General features: G+C 33.8%; 1 protein-coding gene across 16 annotated transcripts; it reads right to left on the reverse strand.

The window, feature by feature from the left end:
• Positions 1–206: 206 nt before the first annotated feature.
• On the reverse strand, positions 207–21,004 carry LOC114309062 (PHD finger-containing protein 1). 16 transcript variants are annotated; one of them, XM_082886500.1, is made up of 17 exons: positions 20,861–21,003; positions 15,733–15,818; positions 10,986–11,465; positions 10,453–10,674; positions 10,189–10,313; positions 10,052–10,097; positions 9,155–9,294; positions 6,361–6,431; positions 4,109–4,987; positions 3,879–4,019; positions 2,452–3,219; positions 1,749–2,052; positions 1,569–1,653; positions 1,397–1,486; positions 936–1,175; positions 681–820; positions 207–597 (listed from the first exon to the last, which is right to left on the reverse strand). In XM_082886500.1, exons 1-8 carry the CDS (start codon positions 20,891–20,893, stop codon positions 6,379–6,381), a joined length of 1,185 nt encoding a protein of 394 aa, XP_082742626.1. In that variant the 5' UTR covers positions 20,894–21,003; the 3' UTR covers positions 207–597; positions 681–820; positions 936–1,175; positions 1,397–1,486; positions 1,569–1,653; positions 1,749–2,052; positions 2,452–3,219; positions 3,879–4,019; positions 4,109–4,987; positions 6,361–6,378. The 16 variants fall into 16 exon arrangements, with proteins under 16 accessions (XP_082742626.1, XP_082742666.1, XP_082742638.1 ...); XM_082886540.1 differs by having other exon boundaries at positions 3,879–4,987; positions 10,453–10,536; positions 20,861–21,004; XM_082886512.1 differs by lacking the exon at positions 9,155–9,294.
• Between the last annotated feature and the right edge of the window lie 661 nt (positions 21,005–21,665).

Consider the following 21,665-nt stretch of genomic DNA (forward strand, 5'->3'; position numbering starts at 1 on the left):
GAAATTTGCCAGTAGCAGAGAAAATTACTGTTTGCTTTGTGTTTTCTGAATTTGATGATTGTTTTCTACCAACACATAGCATTATAGATTACATAATCATATAGGCATCATACCAGAGAAATTTATGCTATTGGCAAAATACAAGTTAAATTTCTCTGTGAATTTCTGATAACATCATACCAGAGAAATTTCTGCAGACAATTTTCTCTGTGTGGATTGTGTTGACAATCACAATAAAAAATATATATATTTAACCACTGATAGCTATGAAATTTACATTAGTCAAAAAAAGATATATACATATATGTCAAACATCATCATTCCTTTAATGTATGAAAAAACAAATTGAATGGTTAACCTAATTACATTGTGTACATTGTTTTCCTTTCACTAGTGTGCTTTCACTATTATACTTTTGGTTCTTCTTCTAGTGGTATTTGAATTGGTTATGTCCATAACCGGCCGACTTCGGTCACAAATCTCCCTATGATTTCTGCCCTCATCAACCTTACGTCTTGTGTGGACAATTTAGAGCTGATAGGTTCATGGTTGCTATATTGTCTCATTATGTAGCGTACAAAGACGCCACAATCCAGACTGCACACAAATTATAGGTATAGTTAGTTTTAAAAAATATTCAAATTAGATTATCTTATTTATAGATGTTGTATGAAACTTACGAATCACTGTCTTGTTGTGGAGCATTGTTGACATATTCAAAGTCATAATTTGTGTTTTGTGAGTCCATCAATTTGAAAGAGGGTTGTGATTGTGCCTCTCTTTCAAGGCAAGCTTTCAAAAAATTCTCCACATAATCTTGCTGTAAAAAAATAATTTTTAAATAATAAAGAAATTTACAAACAAATCAATGGGATTCTATGAAAATTACCATCACATAAACATTATGATGCATCAAAGAAATTTGAACTCGTTACCAATTGTTTTGCATCTTTGATATATTTGTCTTGTGTATCATCCCTCATTGGCCTTAGCGAGTTGTAGAACCTCCATAAATTGTCTTGTTTGTCCAAGACTAGCAAGGTCCAGTGATTTCCATATGTTGACTTCTTATTACCCCCAGTATTTATTGGGAAATGAAGGAACCTGTAGTTCCTCCATGCTGTTTCGAGATGCTTGTCAAATAATGAGACTCGAAAAGTTTGATTTTCCGTCATCTTGATGAAGTTTTGCGGTCAGAGAAAATCAAAAAATTATTATGTTATGAGAAAGTTGAAATAACAAGAATTTAAGAAATATACACACAGAGAAATTTTAAATGCACACAACTAGCCAGAGAAAATTAGACTAGGGACACAACTGGCTTCAAGAAGTATCTTAATAAGAGAAAGTAGTAAATAAATTCCAAAGAAAATCAAATAAAAATGTAGTAACATACTAAGCTCATGGATGTGAAAAAATATGAAGTTAGTTGTTGTCGTTTTCTCCTTTGGTCAGCAAATAGGATCTCTCCATAGCCATCAATGACCTGAAAAATATCATTTATAATTGCAACATTGGTTTATAAAGGCTAATGGAATATTGCAGAGAAATTTTGATGAAAGACTTACATTGTTGGCAATTTCTTTTTTCTTTATTAGGTTTCCAATATCTTCAAAGGTAATGAAATTCAACTCACTTGTCCAGATTAAAGCCCTACAAGATGACAAAGAAGGGATTTAATAGTTGTTAATGCAATATAAGTTAGTAAATTGTTGTTTGTTATCTTCTTTTTTATTTGTTGTACTTACTCGAGTCTAGACACATTTGATATGTGCTGTAAGATGTCTTTTACATGTTCTTTTATCAATCTTGAAACTGGTAGAGTTTGTGGAAAAACTCAAGATTTTCTGATGTTTGTTGGTGGAGGCAAGACATACGCATCGGCATCAAGTACTTCTTTGTCTTTGGTGGTTTGCTCTATTTGCTTTGCAGCTTGCTTTGAAGCTCTAGTCACCTTTGCAACTTTGGGATATTGAAATACTAGATGTTGTTGCTTTTCTTTCCTTTCTTTTGCCTTTAAATTCTTTATCATTGATGTAGGATCTTTTTTCACTGTAGACAGTGAAAATATTAGTAAAAGTGAAATTTCTCTAAAGTAAGAGATGATATTTCAATATGTAAATTTATTTGATTCAATATTTTCCAGTTATCATAGAATTTTGTCTTTTGTTTTGGTTGTTCTTTGTGTGTCACTTGTTCTTGCTGGGTTGTTGGTTATTGTTCCACTTCTATTCCAACTATACACAGTGAAAATCAAACAAACCCCAAAAATCAAATAAGCAAATAGTCAGAGAAAATCAAATAAGCAGTAGAAACCAATAGAAATAAGCAGTAGAAACTAATGTGGTCAGAGAAATTTAACTTCCAGAGAAAATTATAATAAATAGAAATTTCTCTGAGTTATGTTGACGCAAGGACATAACTTTTTTGTGGCTCAAGATTTTCACTGACCTTGTGGTTGAACTTGTGTTGGTATTTGGTAAGGTTGTGCTGCTAGTTGGACGGATAGTTCTTGAATTTGTTCATGCAATCTAGCATTTTTAGTTTCAGGCTCTGAAATTGAATACCTCAACTGTTGAATTGTTTTTGTATCATCTTCTTTTTGAACCTCCAACATCCTTAGTTTCATTTGGATTGTGTTGTCTCTTTCTTGAAGTTCTGAGTTATGTGATGTCAAGGTTCTTATTGCAATATCCTTTTCTGCAAGTAATTCATTCCAATTTCTCTCTTCTTCTATTTTAGATTTAGAAAGTGCCTTTAGGCTTTGATAGAGATCAGCAATTTTGGCATCCTTTGATTCCTCATATTCTTGAGGCTAATACATTATTGAGCCACATATGCTATCATGATGTTGGTCCATCGGCTCATTACGTTCTTCTTCATCACTTTCCTTATTGTTTTCTTCTTGCTGTTTAGATTGAGTGCCTTCATCTTCTTCTTCACTGTCTTCTTCTTCTGTTCATTTTCTTCTTTGTCTTCTACTTCTATTTCTTCACTTTCTTCTCTGGCTTCCGCTTCTCCACTGCTTGCTTGATCTTCTTGTCCATTGCTGGCTTCGTGTTCTTCTATGTTGCCTTCTCGTTCCTCATTCCCTGGTTCTTCAGATGAATCTTCTAATGTCTTCTTGAATTTGACAATTGCCTTTTTTGATTCTTTCTTCTTCTTTTTACCAAGACAAAACTCCTCTGATGGGTTTTTAACTAGCTCATTGTTATCTATCTGTAACAGGAGGCTAATTTATTAGAGAAATGTTACAAAATTCACTAAGAGAAAAAATTCAAATAAGGAAAATAAAATTCATCTAAATGATACTAATGGGAAACAAACTTCAGAGAAAATTGAATGGGCCAAAGAAAATTTCAGACAAGGAGTTAATTTTATGAGGCAGAGAAAATTATGAAACAAGCAACATAATTTAGATATCAGAGAAAATCAAACAAGGCATATAAGTTGATGTTTTACTATAATTGTGTCGGAGAAATTTGGATTCGAGAGAAAATTCATTAGAAGGGTAGAAATAAACGGTGTTAATCAAAGATGCGAGGCACATAAGTTATGAGCCAGAGAAAATTACACATAAGGAGAAACAATTTTATGGGCCAAAAAAAATTATGAAACAACCAACATAATTCAGATATTAGAGAAAATCAATCAGGGCATATAAGTTAATGTGTTACAATTGTGGTCAGAGAAATTTGGATTGCAAAGAAAATTGATTATAATGGCAGAAATAAACCAGTTGTAATCAAAAAAGAAACATAAATTGATAGTTCAGAGAAAATTGATCTCAATCAATCAAGGCACAAGGACGGAAACAAACTAGTGGTCAGAGAAATTTTGGAATTTCACTGAGATTTCATTGACGATAGAAATCTAACCTGTCGAGGTGCAAGAGAGTGGACTAGTGTCTTCTGCAGCTGTTTCGTCAAGCTTTGCAAGTTCCACTTGGCACATCTTGGGAAATCAATTGTGTTACTGTCTTCCAAGTCCATGATATTTGCATGTTCACATAGCCAATACTGTGATGGGATTTAAAGTAATTAAATTTTGCTAAACATACAAATTTGTAAGTATGATAACTGCAAATTTGAATGGAATTTATACTTACTAGCAATGCAATGACACACCCCGTAACTTTTTCTGGAGTTTTGTGCAATGCTATGATAGAATCAATCAATGTTGATGTGATTGCTTCTGGCCAATCATATTGTTTCATTGATTCAAGAGGTTCCACATACTTTATAAAAACTCACCATATTGAATTCTCACTTGTTTTAAAAAATAGGGTGAGACACAAGTACAATGTAACAATGATTGTTACATCTTTGTAGTTAGTTGGTTGCTTGCCTTTCATTGCTTTGACCAAGGCATTTTTAAGAACAAGACCAGTAAGCCTTGTGTCCTTTGGGAATCTTCTCCTTAGGAATGCAGATTTTGGCTTTTTAGAGTATCTTAATGACATGGCTCCTTTACCTCCTTGCAAACCGAAAATCAAGGTCACGTCATTTGTTGTAAAGGTCAAGTTCTTTTTACCAACTGTGAATGCTTTTATTTTTTCATTGTAACATTGGATTGTTGCAACTACATCATCATCAGATTTCCTAGATTTCCTTGGATCCATCCTTCCAGTGGTTAGAGCTTGGATCATATACCAGAATGGGGTCTTTTGAAGCTCTACAAGTTGATTTAAATTGAATTTAAGTGTTTGAAAAAAGGAGACAACAAATGAGAGATTGGATCGGTATTGAATGCTGTAATGAGCTCTTTTTCTTTAGAGTTTAATAGGTTTTTTCCAATGAGCTGGAGTCTTTTGAAGTTGGGGTACTCATCTTGATGCTAGTTGCTTCATCACCTTGGACTTGTGTGTTTTGGCAAGGAGTTTGTGGTGTTTTGCTGGTTTTTGATCTTAGATCATAAGACGACTGAGAGAGTCTCTATTTCTTGCTTGGTGTTTCCGGTGTTTTGCTGCTTTTACATTTTGTCATTTCTAGACAATGATGAAAACATAAAGATGTCAATATTAAATCCTAGAGAAAATTGAACATGCTAGAGAAAATTGGACATGTCAAAGAAAATTGGACATAAGGGAGAAAACTAAGGTGGCTAGGGAAAATTATAAACGTCAGACAAAATTAGACACTAAAAATTAAATTTTAGAGTACTAATTGTTTTCCTGTGGAATACATCTAGTCACAGAAAATTTCCATTCCTAGAGAAAATCAACAAAGCAACATAAACATGGCAGAGAAATTTTCAATAATTGTTAAAATTACATATAGAAGTAAAATATAGCCAGAGAAAATTGAAAAATGAAACATATATCTAGCAAGCACAGAAAATGAATGACAGAGAAAAGTAAACATAGCAAGCCAAAGAAAATTTCCATTTGACAATTAGCAAGATAAAATAAACAAAGCAACGTAAACATGCCACTGAAAATTACACAACATTGAAATTAAGAATTGAACAAAATAAACATACAAGAGAAAATTACACGTTCTTGAGAAAATTTCAAGTCTATAATATTAAAATGCCAGAGAAATTTATATACACAACCAGAGAAAATTAAACATGATAGAAACACACAAGTGAGAAAAGTGATGTGGCTAAAGAAAATTATAAATGCGAGAGAAACTTAGACACAGACAAGAGAGTAATAGACATTCCAGAGAAAAATACATATTCTAGAGAAATTTACAAAGCAGAGAAATTTCTAGACAAAATCACATAAACATGTTCAAGAATAAGATCCAAACACAGAGAAATAACTTTTTTTCAAAATAAACATACTAGAGAAAATTCAAAGAAGAAACATACATTCCAGTCCATAATATTAAAATGCCAGAGAAATTTACATACACAACCAGAGAAAATTAAAAATGATAGAGACACACAAGAGAGGAAAGCGATGTGGTTAAAGAAAATTATAAATACCAGAGAAACTTAGATAGAGACAAGAGAGTAATAGACATTCCAGAAAAAGATAGACATTCCAATTAAAAATACATATCACAGAGAAATTTACAGAGCAGAGAAATTTATAGAAAAAATCACAGAAACATGTTCAAGAATAAGATGAAAACATAGAAAAATAATTTTTTCAAAATAAACATGCCAAAGAAAATTCAAAAAAGAAACATACATCAAGCAAAAATCAGAGAAATTCAAATGCCAGAGAAATTTACAGATAAAATCACACAAACATGTTCAAGAATAAGTTCAAAACATAGAGAAATAACTGTTTTCAAATTCATGTAGCTTTTTATTACGAAATTGAAACCCTAATTTATGGAAGGTTAATATAAAATGCAATTAATTGTGTTTCAAGAGAAAATCTAGTTGTATTGTAGAAAAACTTACCAGAGTTAGGACGAAACTTTAATGACGAACTGATATGCCCTGAGATGAAGATGCGACGTGACGAAGATGAACTGAGATGACAATGAACAGTGAAAACGGGGTCAGAGAAATTTATGATGAATGAATGGGAATGATTTTTGCATAAGATAATGAAGCTCTTATGTCGATGGTGAAGATGATATTGAAACCCTAATTCTGGTATTCTCTTGCTCGTGAAGATGGTTGGATGTTTGGAATGGAACTCAGTCGTCGGAGTTCAGTTCAATTTCAGTGTTGATTTGTGAAGGGTATTTTGGTCCATAAGATAATTAAAAATGTGCGCGATAATAGTTTAGGGACCTGATCCATCACCCCTTTTTTTTGGTGTCCTTTATCCTCTAAATTACTATTATTAGGGACCTTAAAAAAAATTCCCCTTTTACTATTTTTTTTACCGTGGAATTCATTGAAATATCAAGTAAGAAATCCAATTTTAAATTATTGTATTAGTAAATAAATCAATTATAATTTGTTTTTTATAATAATTATAATGTTATATTTCTTGAGTAATTTCATATGATTTTTGTAGTTAACATAAATCATAGTCCTTGAGATTGAGATTGACATAAATCATAATGAATGAGATAAATTTTGAAGATTTTCAATTGTTAATATTATTAATTTATCCATACTCTTTCCTAACGATTGAATTGTAAAATTTGATCAATTTTAACTTAAGAAAAAATTATTTCTCTCCATACAATTGTAACTGTTATAGTCAAACAATATTGTATAAATAATTTATACATTTGACAAACAACCATCTATTACTTTTAAATAATTCATTTTAAAAAAATTATAAAACTTCATTTTTAAACTACTAATATTATAATGTAATGTTTGATTCACTAAGAGAAATTTAATTAAATGTATTAGTTATTTCTTAGTGTCTGTATAGATTAATTATTCTCTCATAATGGTGTATGACAATTTCGTTGTAATATTTTGTTGTGAATTTAACGCGAGAATAGATATTATGATAAAATGATTATCAGCAAGACTACAAAGCTAAAATTATCTATCCAAAATTTACCTAAAAATAAGAATTAATGATTTAGATTCATTTCATTCATAGATCCCACAATTCATCAATTTAATCTTTACCCACACCCATTCTGAGACCCTAACATTTTTGAATGATTATTCCATTCAACTTCATTTTAACAAATCAAACATTACTTAAGACTAAAATAATTAACCAAACATAATTTAAGATCGAAATTATTTTAAGAGCCTATTTTTTGGAAAGAATTCGAGGGCCCAAGGCAACACCTTGCCCGCCTTACCTCAGGGCCTGCCCTGTGGTCATGTCCCTCCGAACAAACATGCTCCAGCTCAAATGATATCAAACTCTTTTTGATAAGATTTGAACTCGTAACCTCACACTATAAAATAGTGCTACACAACCACTAAACTCTCATTTTCCCAATTATTTTTCTTTACGGGACCTTCATCATGGGCCTGAAAAAAAAAAAAAAAATTGTTTTCCAATTTGGTGACTAATCGAGTCCATAACAAAATCAACATGTTTTGCACTTAAAACCGGGAAAATTCCCTTAACCAGGGTTTTGGTTTTAGATCCTCAAAATTAATTACATAGACCCTTGTGAAACAAATCATAATCTAAAAATAAATAAAAAATAGGACTAAATTCATTTTACCCCCTCATGCTTTCATGCTTTTGGGGTTGAATAAGGCTACAAATGAGCTGAGCCGACTCAAGTATTGCTGAGCTCGAGCTTGGCTCGACTTGATAAGATTTTATTATTAAATATATTATTTAAATAAACATATTTAAGTAAAAAATATTATTTAATAATAAATAATATATTTATGCTATTATTTATATATTATTTAATATATAATATATTTATTATATAATTTAAATACAGATATGACGAGTCACGCTTAATCGAGCTTAAACTTGGCTCATTTACTAAATGAGCCTAATATTCGAGCTCAAATTCGGCTCGTTTAGTAAACGAGTCGAGTTAAGCCGAGTCCTTAACGAGTCAAGCTAAGCTAACTCGCGAATAGCCCAATTCGTTTGTAACCCTAGAGTTTAAGCACTTTACCCTCTTATGATTCAAATATGGTCAGAAAATCCCATATAATTTTGAACTAGAGTATCCGCTGTTAATTTTTCCTTCCAAATTAACGGAACGTGTATCATACACATCATTTTTGAGTGAGTTTGATTTTCTAAAAAAATAAAATAAAATTAATACAACAAAAGGACAATTTTAACCTTATTTTCTCCAAACCTAAAATTATATTAATATGTTAATTAAAATAAAATAAATTAAAATATAATTAAGAATTGATCTAAAATATAAAATATAATTAAGAATTGATCTAAAATATAAAATAAATAATAATTAAGAATTAATCTAAAATATAATTAGATTAAAATTAGATTAACATGTTATGAATTACAATAAATAATTAAAATTTTAAGCTTAATTGTGATCTAAAATGTAATTAAATAAAAATGTTAGTAATTGGAATAAATAATTAAATATTTGGAATTAATTGTGATCTATATAGAATTTTAAAATATTATAGAATTTATATCTATAGTTAGTGTTACCGGTTATACTTTAATTCAAAATCACATGGAAATTTTCTGACTATGGCTTGCTTTGGCAAGCTGGTAAATGCTTTTTGGCTTTTTTAGATCACATCACCTCTCTACTTTTTTACATCAAAAAAGTCAAAAAGTTACCAAAAAAAAGTCAAAAAATCAACTTTTTACCATCTTTCCCAAACGAGTCCAGATCCCCTCCTTGAGCCCCTCCTTCATTCCCTCCTTGCAGGGGCCTTCGAGTCCACTTTGAGGCCCAGTTTTGATAATCCGAACCGTTCATATTTTTAGATTTATTCAGTATATTATACCTATAAAAAATCAAGTTGATCGGATATCAGAAAGTATGCGTTCAGAAAATTGGGACTACAAACTATTTTTTAATAAACAGTTTTTCGAACACATACTTTATGATATTCGATCAACTTGATTTTTTACAGGTATGATATACTGAATAAATCTAAAAATATGAACGGTTCGGATTATCAAAATTGAGCCTCAAAGTGAGCCCGAAGGCCTTGCAAGGAGGGAATGAAGGACCGAAATGAAGGGGAGGATCCCAATTCTTCCCAAACACCACTATATTTAAATTATGGACCGGTAAAGTAACCTTGAACCACAAGGAGGCAAAATAAATTCTACCCCAAAAAGTAAATCAATGCTTTTCAAGCTAAGATAAATTCTACCCTAAATCAATTCAGCTCATTTTCCATCGTTCCTGATACGTCTTCAGGCCCCAAACTTCATCACATCCTTGGTGTCTTGTCAAGACTAGTAGGATTAGAGGAGTTAGAAAACAGAATCTGGTGAGAAACTTTTAGGATTGGGAAGGAAAGAAGAATTTGACAGATTGGATACATGGCTACCACCAGTGCTTATGGGACTGTGCAGACTCCATGTAGTTGCAATTACAAAAAAAAAAAAAAAAAAAAAAAAAAAAAAAAAAAAAAAACCTTCACAATTTTGCTTTCTGACTGAATAGTGTGCTTGGTCTTGGTCAGCCCAACACACTAAGCACTGCTACTTTGGGTAACAAGACTCTCAGTTGATGCAAGAGCAAGGGAATACCTTTGTCGCCTAAATACACCCCATAAGTAGTACTTCCTACGAAATCCTGCAGATCAATAGGAATTGTGAACTTCATGATGAAAGCAAAACTAATTTTTGATCCACTTGCAACAGAATCACACTGGTGTAAAACTTACTCCAGTACCGCTGTGGCAATTCGCGAGATGTGAAAATCAAGAGCTCTGCATCACCAATCAGAGCCTTCAAAGCAAGGTTGTGCTCAATTATGTCGTCTAGCAGAGTGTCAAAAGCCTTCTCATCCCTTTAACAGAGCAAAGTTTGAAAAGAAAATAAATGATCAAAGGAGGCATAGAGTCCATTAAACCTAAATATGAAGCAATGTATGCATTTTATTTTTTTTGGTCAGTAGCAACATATATTCAGATCAAGTACGAAGATACCTTTCAGAATCAGGGAAGAAATAGAGTGCTATACTTTCATCAGTGGGTGGCAACTTCTGGAAACTTTTTGGCCAAACATCAGACCTAGGCAGAATTTCAACATTAAGCACTGGTGGAAGCGCATTTGCCGCATCAAACACTTTTGAGCAAGCTTTGCTTGATATATGGGCCACGAGTCCAAAACGGGTTTCATTTTTTCCACTGGTAATGCTCAAGCATCCCCTATCCAAAATAGTCTAAAAAAGTAAAATACAGCAGCAAATAATGAATTGATTTAATATCTAAGGAAGCCTCTTCAAAATATATTACCAGGATAGCACGGTGCCCCTGGCTTCATGGAACCCACAAGAAAAGGTTGAATTGTTCAAAGTAATACAAAACCATGATTTTGAAAAAAAAAAAAAGAAAAATTGACATTAAATCCTTTACAGCTTTATTGCAGGTTTGCACCCTTTAAGTCAATATGCCCAAAGGCCCATATTGTAGAGGCTTGCCTGACTAACAGAAGACCATTTTAAAGACAAAAATCTTACCTCCAAATTGGATCATTAACTGGTTGTCCATAGAGATGGCTATCAGGTTCTAAAGATGGCTGACAATATGACATATGGACAGAAGGACCTGACTGAGAGATATTAGCTTTGGCTAATTCAGGCTCTTCTGAACTGTCCCCATCTTCAAGCATTAACCTTCTTCTCTGTATCCTACACTCTTGACTTCCACGAGTCTCATCAAATGAAACATGAAATTTGTCCTCATTTGGTAGAGAGCAACCTGTTAGCTTAGCTGCTTTAAACAGCTCATTCTTCATGCCAGCTGGTCTCTTGGCCGTTGAAAAAGCTTTCTTACTCGGCCTCTTCTCCCAATTATTTTGAACTTCAACAGCTTGGTCTTTCCTTGAATTTATTCTTTCACTTTTCATAGATGGGCCAATTTGAGGAGCCTTGGCGGTACATTCTTCACACATCCAAGTGATGCTGTCATCATCAGGAGAAAATTTGTCTAGACAATAGCTAGACAAGTAAACATTAAATTAGATCAGGAAGTACAAAAACTACATAAAAAGGATTATTTAATTTAAACTGGTATAGCATAACTGGACAAGTTCTTCCTGTAGCTAACACCATAACTATTGTAGGTATTTGGTGATAAGGTCGTTGATAGTGGACCTGTAGGAAGATGGTGAACACTTACTGCAAAGTATAAGAAGCTCAAAGAAGGCTAAATTCAAAGAAGCGATGATATTTAGACATTGGCATTATTTTAGAGAGAAACTGATACGGATCTTATATAATTATGTTTCTAGTCTTAGAAGAGTCTTGAAGGGGGTCAATGTAACCAAAGCAAGGCTAGGACTGGGTCGAGCTCCCCCTTTGGGTCCAAACCAACTTAGGGTCACAGACATGGGCAAACTGACCTAATCCACTAGATTGGACCAAATACACCCAGGGTACCGACGTGAGCCGAACCTAATTAGCCCTACCAATGTGAGTCAAACACTAGAGTGGGCCGAACCCACCTAGTCCATTAGAATGGTCCAAGGCTGAAAACCAAAGCCCAAGACCATCTTTCGAAGAGGGTTGAGCTGAAAAATGGCCCAAGACCAAGATAGGCCCAGGCCTAGCATCCAACCCGAGGGGCCATAGGAGAACACATGCCATCATGGTCCAAAGATGCTGAAATGGTTAGGAGAAAAATATTCCATCATGAGGATACAGATCAAACCGCATGTGCCCAACCGATCTGTGGTCCCCCACACCCAGGAGTAATCATTATCTGATTTAACCAGGCATGTGAGCTACATGCACACCTTGGAGAGCAAGCAATTACAGCCTATATAATACATCCCCTTTGCCTTGAAGAGGATCTGGTTTTCACATTCTACAGATACTCTATATTCCTTCTCTCTCCCACCTTCTGTCCCTGGCTTTAGTATCGGAGGGGTTCTCCGACCAACTCCGCTCAGGCAGCTCTAACCAGTTCTGTGATTTTGCAGGTCTCAGTCCCCAAAAAGTCCATTCCAGTTACAGAGCTCCGATTCACTTCATCAATGTGAAATGCACTCTTCAACAAATCTTATTTACATTTATTATTAGTTAATAAAGCTACTGGGTCAGTTTTAAGGTTAGAGGTATTTTGGTAATTTGAAGAATTTCTGGATATAGGTTTTGGGCTGCCCATGAGTTGTCTTGTAGGTCAAGTTATTTAATTAATTTTTATTTATTTTTCTTATTTGGTCTTAAATAAGTTTTGGATGTCAAAATATTAGTAGTTCCCTATTTTGGAATCATAGTTGGAAAAGAAAGTCTCTAAATCTATATAAAGTCATGTAATATTTCTAATTCAATAGAACTGATATTTTAAAGAATTTTAGGAGTTTTGAAACTTTCTTATAGATTGTGTGATTCAATCGAACCTGTGATACCTAAGGGATTCTAGCCCATAAAAGCCGTTCACAGTCCTTTAAACACTCCCTAAACAGTGCCAAACTGTCATATTTTCATGCCTAGACTCCTACCCCTTCATTACACTAAACAAACCCTTCAAACCCTATATTCTTGTCGTGATTTCAGCTATAAAACCCAATTAAAATCAGCCACAAAAAAGCTCAGATTGCTGCTGTCTCTACTTGTCCTGCAGCAGTTTTGGTATCAAAGCTTAAGGTTTCACCACTATGTTCTTACAAAGTTGAAGATCCCATGCGTCACAATATGTCATACCCCATAACAAAGAAGTTCGAAATTTTAAAGGAAGGGATGATCCCAGTGTTCTCTAATTGGCTTGTTTCAATTGAGGAATTTTTTGATTGCTATGATTGGATGGATGATAGAAAGCGAGATTTGCTAAGATGAAAGTTATAGGTTTGGCACAATTTTGGTGGTATCGTGTTGAAGAGTATACAAGAAGATTGGAATTGCCACCGATAAACACATGATGAGATGAAAGCTAAGCTTCAAGAGAAGTATATCCCTCCAAATAATCTTGTTGAGTGACGTGAGCAACTTGTTAATTGAAGACATGGCAACACTTTCTTTGAATAATATATGCAAAGACTTGAAGAACTTGACAATCAAAATCTGGTTGTGGAAGGCTCACACCAAAGGCTTGCTGGATTTAAACATGGTTACAGGCCTATTACTAGGCAAGAAGTGCTACGTCAATCAAAATATAGCATGCACAAGAAGTCACGCCAAAGACGGAACCTATTGTTGAAAATCAAAACGTTGCGCAATTGGAGCTACAAGTGAAAGAGAACAATCAAAATCTGTATAATGACCAGATTATGAAGGTTGAGAAGCTTCCAATTGAAGTTAACCTTCCAATTGAAGTTGCCACCACCTTTTCTTCGTTGGAAATAGGAATAAAAATATCAAGAGATAAATCTTTTCAATCATGCCAATAAATTTGTACCGAGTAACAAAGTCAATTGGCATAAGACACACATCCTTGAATTGATTTGAATAAGCTTTTACAAACCTTTTCTTCAATATTCCTGGCATTCCCTCTTTTATTTTCTGCACATTTTAACAGCCCAAAACACTGTTCGAGGTTGTACTGTTACAGCACCCAGGACAGTCCCAAAATCAATATTGCTTCTTATTACATTAAGCCCTAATCCTAATTCTTCCATACACTACTAGAAGCCCTAAATTTCCCATTACTTTTCATCTTGAAACCACAACAAAAAGCCACTAAAATCCAGCATTACAGGTCAAAGCACTGTCCTACATCAGTATCTCAATGGCTAGAGATCACCGGACGTGGAGGAGGAAAGAACCAAGAAAGCCTTAGAGGAAGAGAGGGTGGCAATGAGAGACCCTTGTCACCAGATTAGAGGAAAATGATAGCCAGAGTTGTGTGTTTGTTACCTGCATTAGCTACTCCCTTATATAAGTTCCAAAACTGTTGGCGGCTAGCAAACCTATGGACACATAGCCAGGTCTCCTTGGTTCAACAAGCAGAGGCATCAGAGGCGGTAACACAGGAGCTACAAAATTAGGTATGATACCTCTTTCGAAGTACCAGGCATGGTACCTCTTTCGAAGTGCCAGGTATTGACGTCCCTCTCTCTCTCTAAGACCAATTGAAGAGAAGTTGTTTGCCAAGGGGAAACGAGCCAAGCAACCTTGATGAGTCCTCATCCTAGCCTACAAGCCACAATCCTACAATGATCCAAAAAATGGATGCCAAGGCCCTACTCTCAGTCTAGGATGCCGAGTAGTGGTTATGGTAGTAGTGATAGTAATCCCAGCTAAGGGGGTGAGTGCATAAGGAAGATATAGGCAAGCCAAGGATTGGGTTATGTTATTGCGGAGTGGGAGTGATTGAGCGAAGGCATGATGATCAAGTAGTGCTCCTGGTCATTCCTTGGCATACCATATGAAAACAAAGGATAAGGGGAAATGGATGAGCAAGAGCTCGTTTGGACAAGCCGGGCGATGCCGAGTCGTGGATTTTGCTGAACAAGTGAGCTTGGCTCAATTGAGTAGTGTTGTGGCCATGCCTCAGACTCAAATTTTGTGTTATCAATCATAATTAACGGTATCAAAGTTCCAATTTGTTGGGACTAAATAGAAGTGCCGTATGCCAAGCTTATTAGTTCGAAGCCCAAACATTTTCTATGGATCAGCTCTAAGACAATCAAGGAAAAGAAAAATCTCATATCATTTCCAAGTTTGCCACGATTGTCTGCATCTTTGAATGAAATTTTAGCATGATGAAGTTGTCTCAAAGGCAAAGTCAACTGATAAACGACACAGTCAGAGTAAAAGGATCCTTAAATTACACACGAAATTAGGAACTTTAAACAAGAAAGCTAAAAAGTTAAGGATAATGTGGTCTACTATATTAAGACATGAAAACAATTAGAGAAAATTCAATATCCATAATATAGTGACAGCAAAATTGAGGAACAATGGGAGGGAGATACTCACAATTACTCTCTACAGTTTTAAATGCCATACATTTCCTTAAAGTGCTAAACTGGTTTCTTTAGCCTAATAACTTGTCTCTAATCTAGGAAGAACTATGATTTGTTGAGTGTATCTGATTTTTCCAATCAATTTTTCTTTAGCCTGATAATAACAAATCTTGCATTAATGTTGTCAGAACTATGGCAATATAGGCGAGAGGTTGGTCTGTCTAACAACATTTCCAATCAATTTAATGCATTAATATTCCTTTTGCCAATAACATTAAAAATGAAAGTAGTAATAATATAATATCAAATATCACTGACATGTAAAAAATGTTCGAAGTGAATTGAGTTAAACAACATACCGATGCATGGCAGAATCATGGCACTGCACACAGTAGACAAGAAGGAGCAAATCGCCCTTGTCACCACAAGTCTGACAAACAGTTGTCTGAAACAACAATTCTAAATGTCACTTCTGAATTTGATATCATTTTTACTATGGTTTTAAGCTAAAAAACAAAAAATAATTGATTCCATTCTTGGAAAATATAATTAATTACAGGACAACATTGCATTTGAAAGTTCCATCAACAAGAATCAATAATTTTTTTTTACGAAACCTTTCAAATCACAATGTTCACATGATGCATGAAAAGCCATGTTACGTTGACTCAGGTACATATATTAGGACACAAGAATTTTGAGTTTTTAATTTGGTTTCAATTTTCTAAAAATTGAGTTTTTTGTTTTTTGTATTTTTTTATTTTTAGTGAATATTTTTAAAATTTTAAGCAATTTTTTTACCTTTTAAATGTACCTAAAAAGTAAAATATTTGTAAAAAAAATATTTTAAAAAGTACACAAGAATACAAGAATGTACTGAATTTTCTTCTTTTTTTTTTTTGTTTGTATTTTTAGTATTTACTGAATGTTGTAAAGATTTTTTTTTCACAAATATTATAGTTTTTAAGTGTATTTATGTTAGGTGTATCTAAAATTTTTTTAAAAAATTCTTAAAATATTAAAAAAATTCAGTGAAAACAAAAAAACATGAAAAGCAAAAAAACTCAATTTTCTAAAAAGTGGATCCAAAATTCGGAAATCAAACAAATAGTTTCTAGATTATACTTCCAGACAAGCAATATATATACTTCCGGGTATGAGGATACTCCTTGCACAATCAAGTGCATTACATTCTATGTAATGTTGTGATTACAATGTTTTTGTTCCAACACATAAATGAACTATAATTTAATTTACATGGCATGTTCTGGAAAGAATAGGTTTGTAATTTCCCCATGAAACAAGAAAAAATACTTTATCTATTGTCAAATCTAAGCATCTTTTTCTTTCATCATCATGTGTGCTCTAAGGATCATAGTGAACACTGTGAAGCATGTATTATTTTATTATTTTGTATTCATTAATGGTAGTTTAGTCTTTGCTACTCTTTAGGGCTTGCTTAGCTTAGTTATATATATATACCTCTTTGTAATCATTCTTATTAAGTTGCTTAATACATTTTATGTTATTATTTTCCTATTCTAAATTATCTGTCTCCTCACCACTAGGTTTTCCCCCCTCTTCTTCTTTAGGTATATCTTGTTCCACTTCGGTTTTTGATTCTGAAGCTACACATCACATGGGAAACGATTCTTCTTTATTGACTTCTATATTTTCACCTCCTTCTACTACTATTATGGCTGCTGATGGTACCTCCATGCCATCGGCAGGTGTTAGCTCCGTTCGACTCATTGTCCCTCCCTTTTTTGATATCTATTGCATTCCCCAATTGACTTTGAATCTAATTTTTGTGAGTCAGCTTTGTGAGGTTGGTTATCCTGTTCCCTTTTTCTTTTCTAGTTGTGTTGTGTAGGATCCTCATTCCAAGCAACAGATTGGGACATGTCGTAGGTTGGGCAGGTTGTATGTTCGTGAGCACCTACATGTTCCTTCTCTTGCTGCCTCTTTAGTAGAATTGTCATCTTTTTGTCTTAGTTCTAAGTCGTTTGAGTTTTACTTGTTGCATTCTTGCCTTGGAAACATTTCTAGTTCTCGTTTACACTTTGTACACCATCATCTTCAACTTCGCACCTTGTCCTTACCTTTCATTTCATCCACTATGCAGTTGGCTGACTTCTTCACCAAGTCTCGTACAACTTTACGCTTTTGCTTTCTGCTTGACAAACTCTCAATGCTTCCTATTGTCACATCCTGAGTTTGTGTGTGTGTATGTGTGCTCATTATTTTGTTATTTTGTACTCATTAAGGGTAGTTTTGTCTTTGGTACTCTTCAGGGTTTGATTAGATTAGTTATATATATGCCTCTTTGTAATCACTCTTATTAAATTGCTTAACACATTTTACGTTATTTTGTTTTCCTAATCTAAATTATCAAGCACATGAATTCATACATCAGGCATATTTCATACCTTTATCCTTCACAACTAGTGTTGACACAGGTAGTGGATGTAACAGAAGACGCCATAAAAAACAGGTATAGAATATTCACAGCAAAGAGAATGAAAAGAAGGGAATTGAGGAACGGCTGTAGCTGTTTCCTATAATCAATTCTGGTAAGTGAAGAGTTTCTCAGAATCAACACACATTGGTCCCTCCAAATGATTCCAAAAACCTATATCAGAAAAAGACCAGTCCACTCGATTGATGTTATCATTAATATTGCCACATGTTCCAACAGTGCATTGCTAATACAAAACTAAATGCCGTTAGGAAGAAACATAAAATGAGCCCATTTGACTTTGTAAGCAGCACCCTACTGGCTGCTAGGACATGTCAATATATAAATAATGACAAGTGTCCTTGGTCATAAGAAAAAGGCAAAAACTGGAAGAACATAAGACACTTTTCACTAATTTTAAAATACTATACTGATTTTTAACCTTTTGTCACCATTTCCAAAACACTTTTTACACAAATCTTGATACTAAACAATGCCTCAGCCACTTTTTAGCTTTTGACATAAATAATGTACATGCTAACAATTTGATTGAATTGATTCCCATATGCCTTACACCGGATAAGACAATTCACATAATTCATTCCATAAGCAGCCATTAATCTGTCTTAAAGCTCATCTTGTAAACCAAATGACATGCTCATTTTGGCCAATACAATTGCACTTGGTCAAGTTACCCTACTGCAATTTCCAGATTGCAACTGATACAACAAAATGAAGTGTCCATCTTTTGGCTCAAGGACTTCAAACCACACATGTTTATTATTATTCCACACGACTCAATTAAAATAAAAGGCAAGGGAAAAATTTTGGGATGGAGTAATGCCCAGTCAAGCTGGTCACAACTAAAATGTTCACAAAAACTAATAAATCATATCCAAGACAAAAATCCCTTGCTTGCAATGGTTTAGACTATGTAACATGTTACATTAAATTAAAAAAAAAAAATACTTCAGCCTGCAATCACAATTTATGCTGTGATACATTAAACAAATAAAAATGCTAACCCCAAAAAAAAATCCAAATATGCAGATCAGTTGTTTATATTTCCACCTTATAAAGTAAAGATTAAAGCTTAAAAGTTACAAGAGTGTAGAGGCTCTTGTTTTCTCAGATCCCAATAACAAACAATTGTGCACTTCTAGTTCTAAATTCTGATCCAAACCAAAGAAAAGAATAACTAAATAAGGTAAAATCTTCAATCAAAACTTAGAAAACAATTAAACCCAAATTAATTGCTAGGACCTCATAACTAAACCTTTATATTATGTTTGGATCATAGATTTGGGTAGGGAATCGAAAAAAAGAAAGGAAAAACTAGTTAAATTTTTTCTCCATTTCTCTCGCCTTTTCCTTCCTCTTTTCAAATTACTATGCTCTAGACTGTGTTTGGATCATGAATTTGAGTGGAGATTTAGAAAAAGAAAGAAAAAAAGTGAGACGAATGTCAATGAAATATATATATATATATTCAAAACCCTATCTAAATCCATGATACAAACACAACCTTAGTGAAAAACAATCACAACTTGCAATAACAAAACTATTAAATCACACGACACACGTGAACGTCTCGATTAACCACAACCACAACCTACAAACCAGGATCTCTAAATGCACATATACTAAAACCCATGAATTAGAAACAAATAAAGAAATCACCAAACCAACCTTTACAATTTAATCAGAGGACAAAATCTCAACTTTCTCTTGCTTCGGCAAATATCTATACTATTATATATGTGAGCACCTACTTTGGTGTCTTAAAACTTTCTTTTTCTTTATGTCAAGTGCCCAATTTTCTATTCACAAAAAGAAAAATAAATAAATAAATAAATAAGAGGGTGTGACTTGAATTTAAAACCACAAATTTCATAAACAAGACCCTTATCATTTGAGTTGCATACACCATATAACAAATATTTTGTACATTTATTTATTTATTTGACTTGCACACGCATTAATGCGTTGAGCAACACAAAACAAAACTTCTCACATACGCATAAACACGCTTATATAAATGGCTAGCAACCTAAATCTGCATTCTCTTTTCTCTGCTTTGCCGACTCGTCTTGCTTTCACTTCCATCTAATCCAAACCCTAATTCATCCAATCTTATACTCTCCCACCGACCTACTCCCGATTGCTAGTGAAGCCGCTTCTTCGATTCAGATCCTTCTCTGAGCACTGGGATGCCCTAATCAACAGTTCATATTTCACTAGGTTGCATCTGAATCAATCAATCGAAACCAAGACCAATCTGAGATCCACTTCTATTCGGTCGATTTTGATTCGTTTGATGGCGTTGTAGAGGCCACAGTGCGGTTTATGTAGGTAAGGCTTTCTTGTAATCAATCGCTCTCTGTTTGTCCCAATGGGTTTGACACCATTGTTTTGTCGAACCCATCAACTTGAAACTCCATGAAATTGCCTTATGCTTCTATTGAGAGTTTCAAAACCTAGCTAGGTATTATGTGCTTCGCATTTATGGATTTGGGTATAAAATAGTGCTAGTGATGATTTCAAAGACTTGAGTGATGATGATTATTTTGATTATGAAGTTTAGGTTTATTGTTCGAAATCGAATTCATGACACAGGGCTGAGAAGTTCCCTAATTAGCCTAATTTGAATCAAGAAGGTGGTGCACTAGCCAGTGGTGCTTTGCATTGGGTTGTGACTCAAGAACCCAGGTCCATAAAGGCGGCTTGATTGTTGGTTTTGATCTTGGGCGTGAGGAATATGAATTCTTATATGACTGTTCAGGGCTTGGAGGGATGCCTATTGGTATTTTGCTACTATTTCATAGTTGGGGTTCATTTATCTCGCACCTAAGTTTGTTTCCGTTACAAAACCAGATGTGGTTGGGCACGAATTGTGGCAAGTGAAGATGTGGGTGGGAAGCCTTACTTACATAGGTATGCACATGCGTATACATTAGCAGCAAAAGAGATTAAACACTAAAATCACTTTAATAATGTGCTAAAATCAAAAGAAAACAGGACAGGCTCACGATTAGAACACCGGACTCGCACGAAGATGCCATGGACACCGCTTCATAGTATAAATCAAGTCTGCGATTTCAGAGAGAGAGAGAAGAGAGAGAGAGAGTCACGCTTATCGACCTCGTTCATGTGTATATATAAGCCTGTTTGGAAAGTGAAAGTTTGTGCTAAAATAGTGACCAAGATAAAAGGCCTATTTTGGAAGAGGGTAAAAAGTGATTTTTTTTTTTTGACATTTAATTAAGTTTTTGATTTTTTTAGATAAATAATTTGGAAAGTTAGTAAAAAATTATTTTTAATTTTTTTTATTAATATTTATTTATGATATCAAATCACAATAAAATGATCAAACTACTTCCATTCAATTTAAAATATTTATAACTTCACTCATGTAGCACATTTTGACCCATGAGGGATAGAATTGTAATTTTACCAGTGACTAAAAACTAACTTCCCCAAATGAAAAAAAATACAAAAAAGCCAACTTTTGACTTTTGCTACAAACCTAAAAAAGTGACTAAAAGCCAAGTTCCCAAAACACTTCAAAATGAATTAAAATAATTAACATTTAATTCATAATCATTTTAATTTAAGTACTGTTATTAGTAATTCATCACTTATTTTGGACCCTTATTTTTTAACCTTTTATTATTGTACCTCATTTGATGAACTTAAGATTTGGTTTGGTTTGGTTTAGTTATTGTACCTCAAATGAAATAATTAAAAAGGATATCAAAATTTTTGAGACACTCCATCTCACAATTGAATCCACACCCACTACATCATGAGTTAGGATTTATGAGACTACCCATC

This window comes from Camellia sinensis, chromosome 1, assembly GCF_055761805.1.
Source record: "Camellia sinensis isolate YWXY chromosome 1, ASM5576180v1, whole genome shotgun sequence".
NCBI classification, from domain to species: domain Eukaryota; kingdom Viridiplantae; phylum Streptophyta; class Magnoliopsida; order Ericales; family Theaceae; genus Camellia; species Camellia sinensis.

Coding starts and splice junctions, on each gene's coding strand:
- LOC114309062 (XM_082886503.1), bottom strand. CDS start 20,893: ATGGCATCTTCGTGCGAGTCCGGTGTTCTAATC. Junction 11,466..15,732: donor CATGATTCTGCCATGCATCG/GTATGTTGTTTA, acceptor TTACTTGTCTAG/CTATTGTCTAGACAAATTTT. Junction 10,314..10,452: donor TTCTTCCCTGATTCTGAAAG/GTATCTTCGTAC, acceptor GCTCTGTTAAAG/GGATGAGAAGGCTTTTGACA.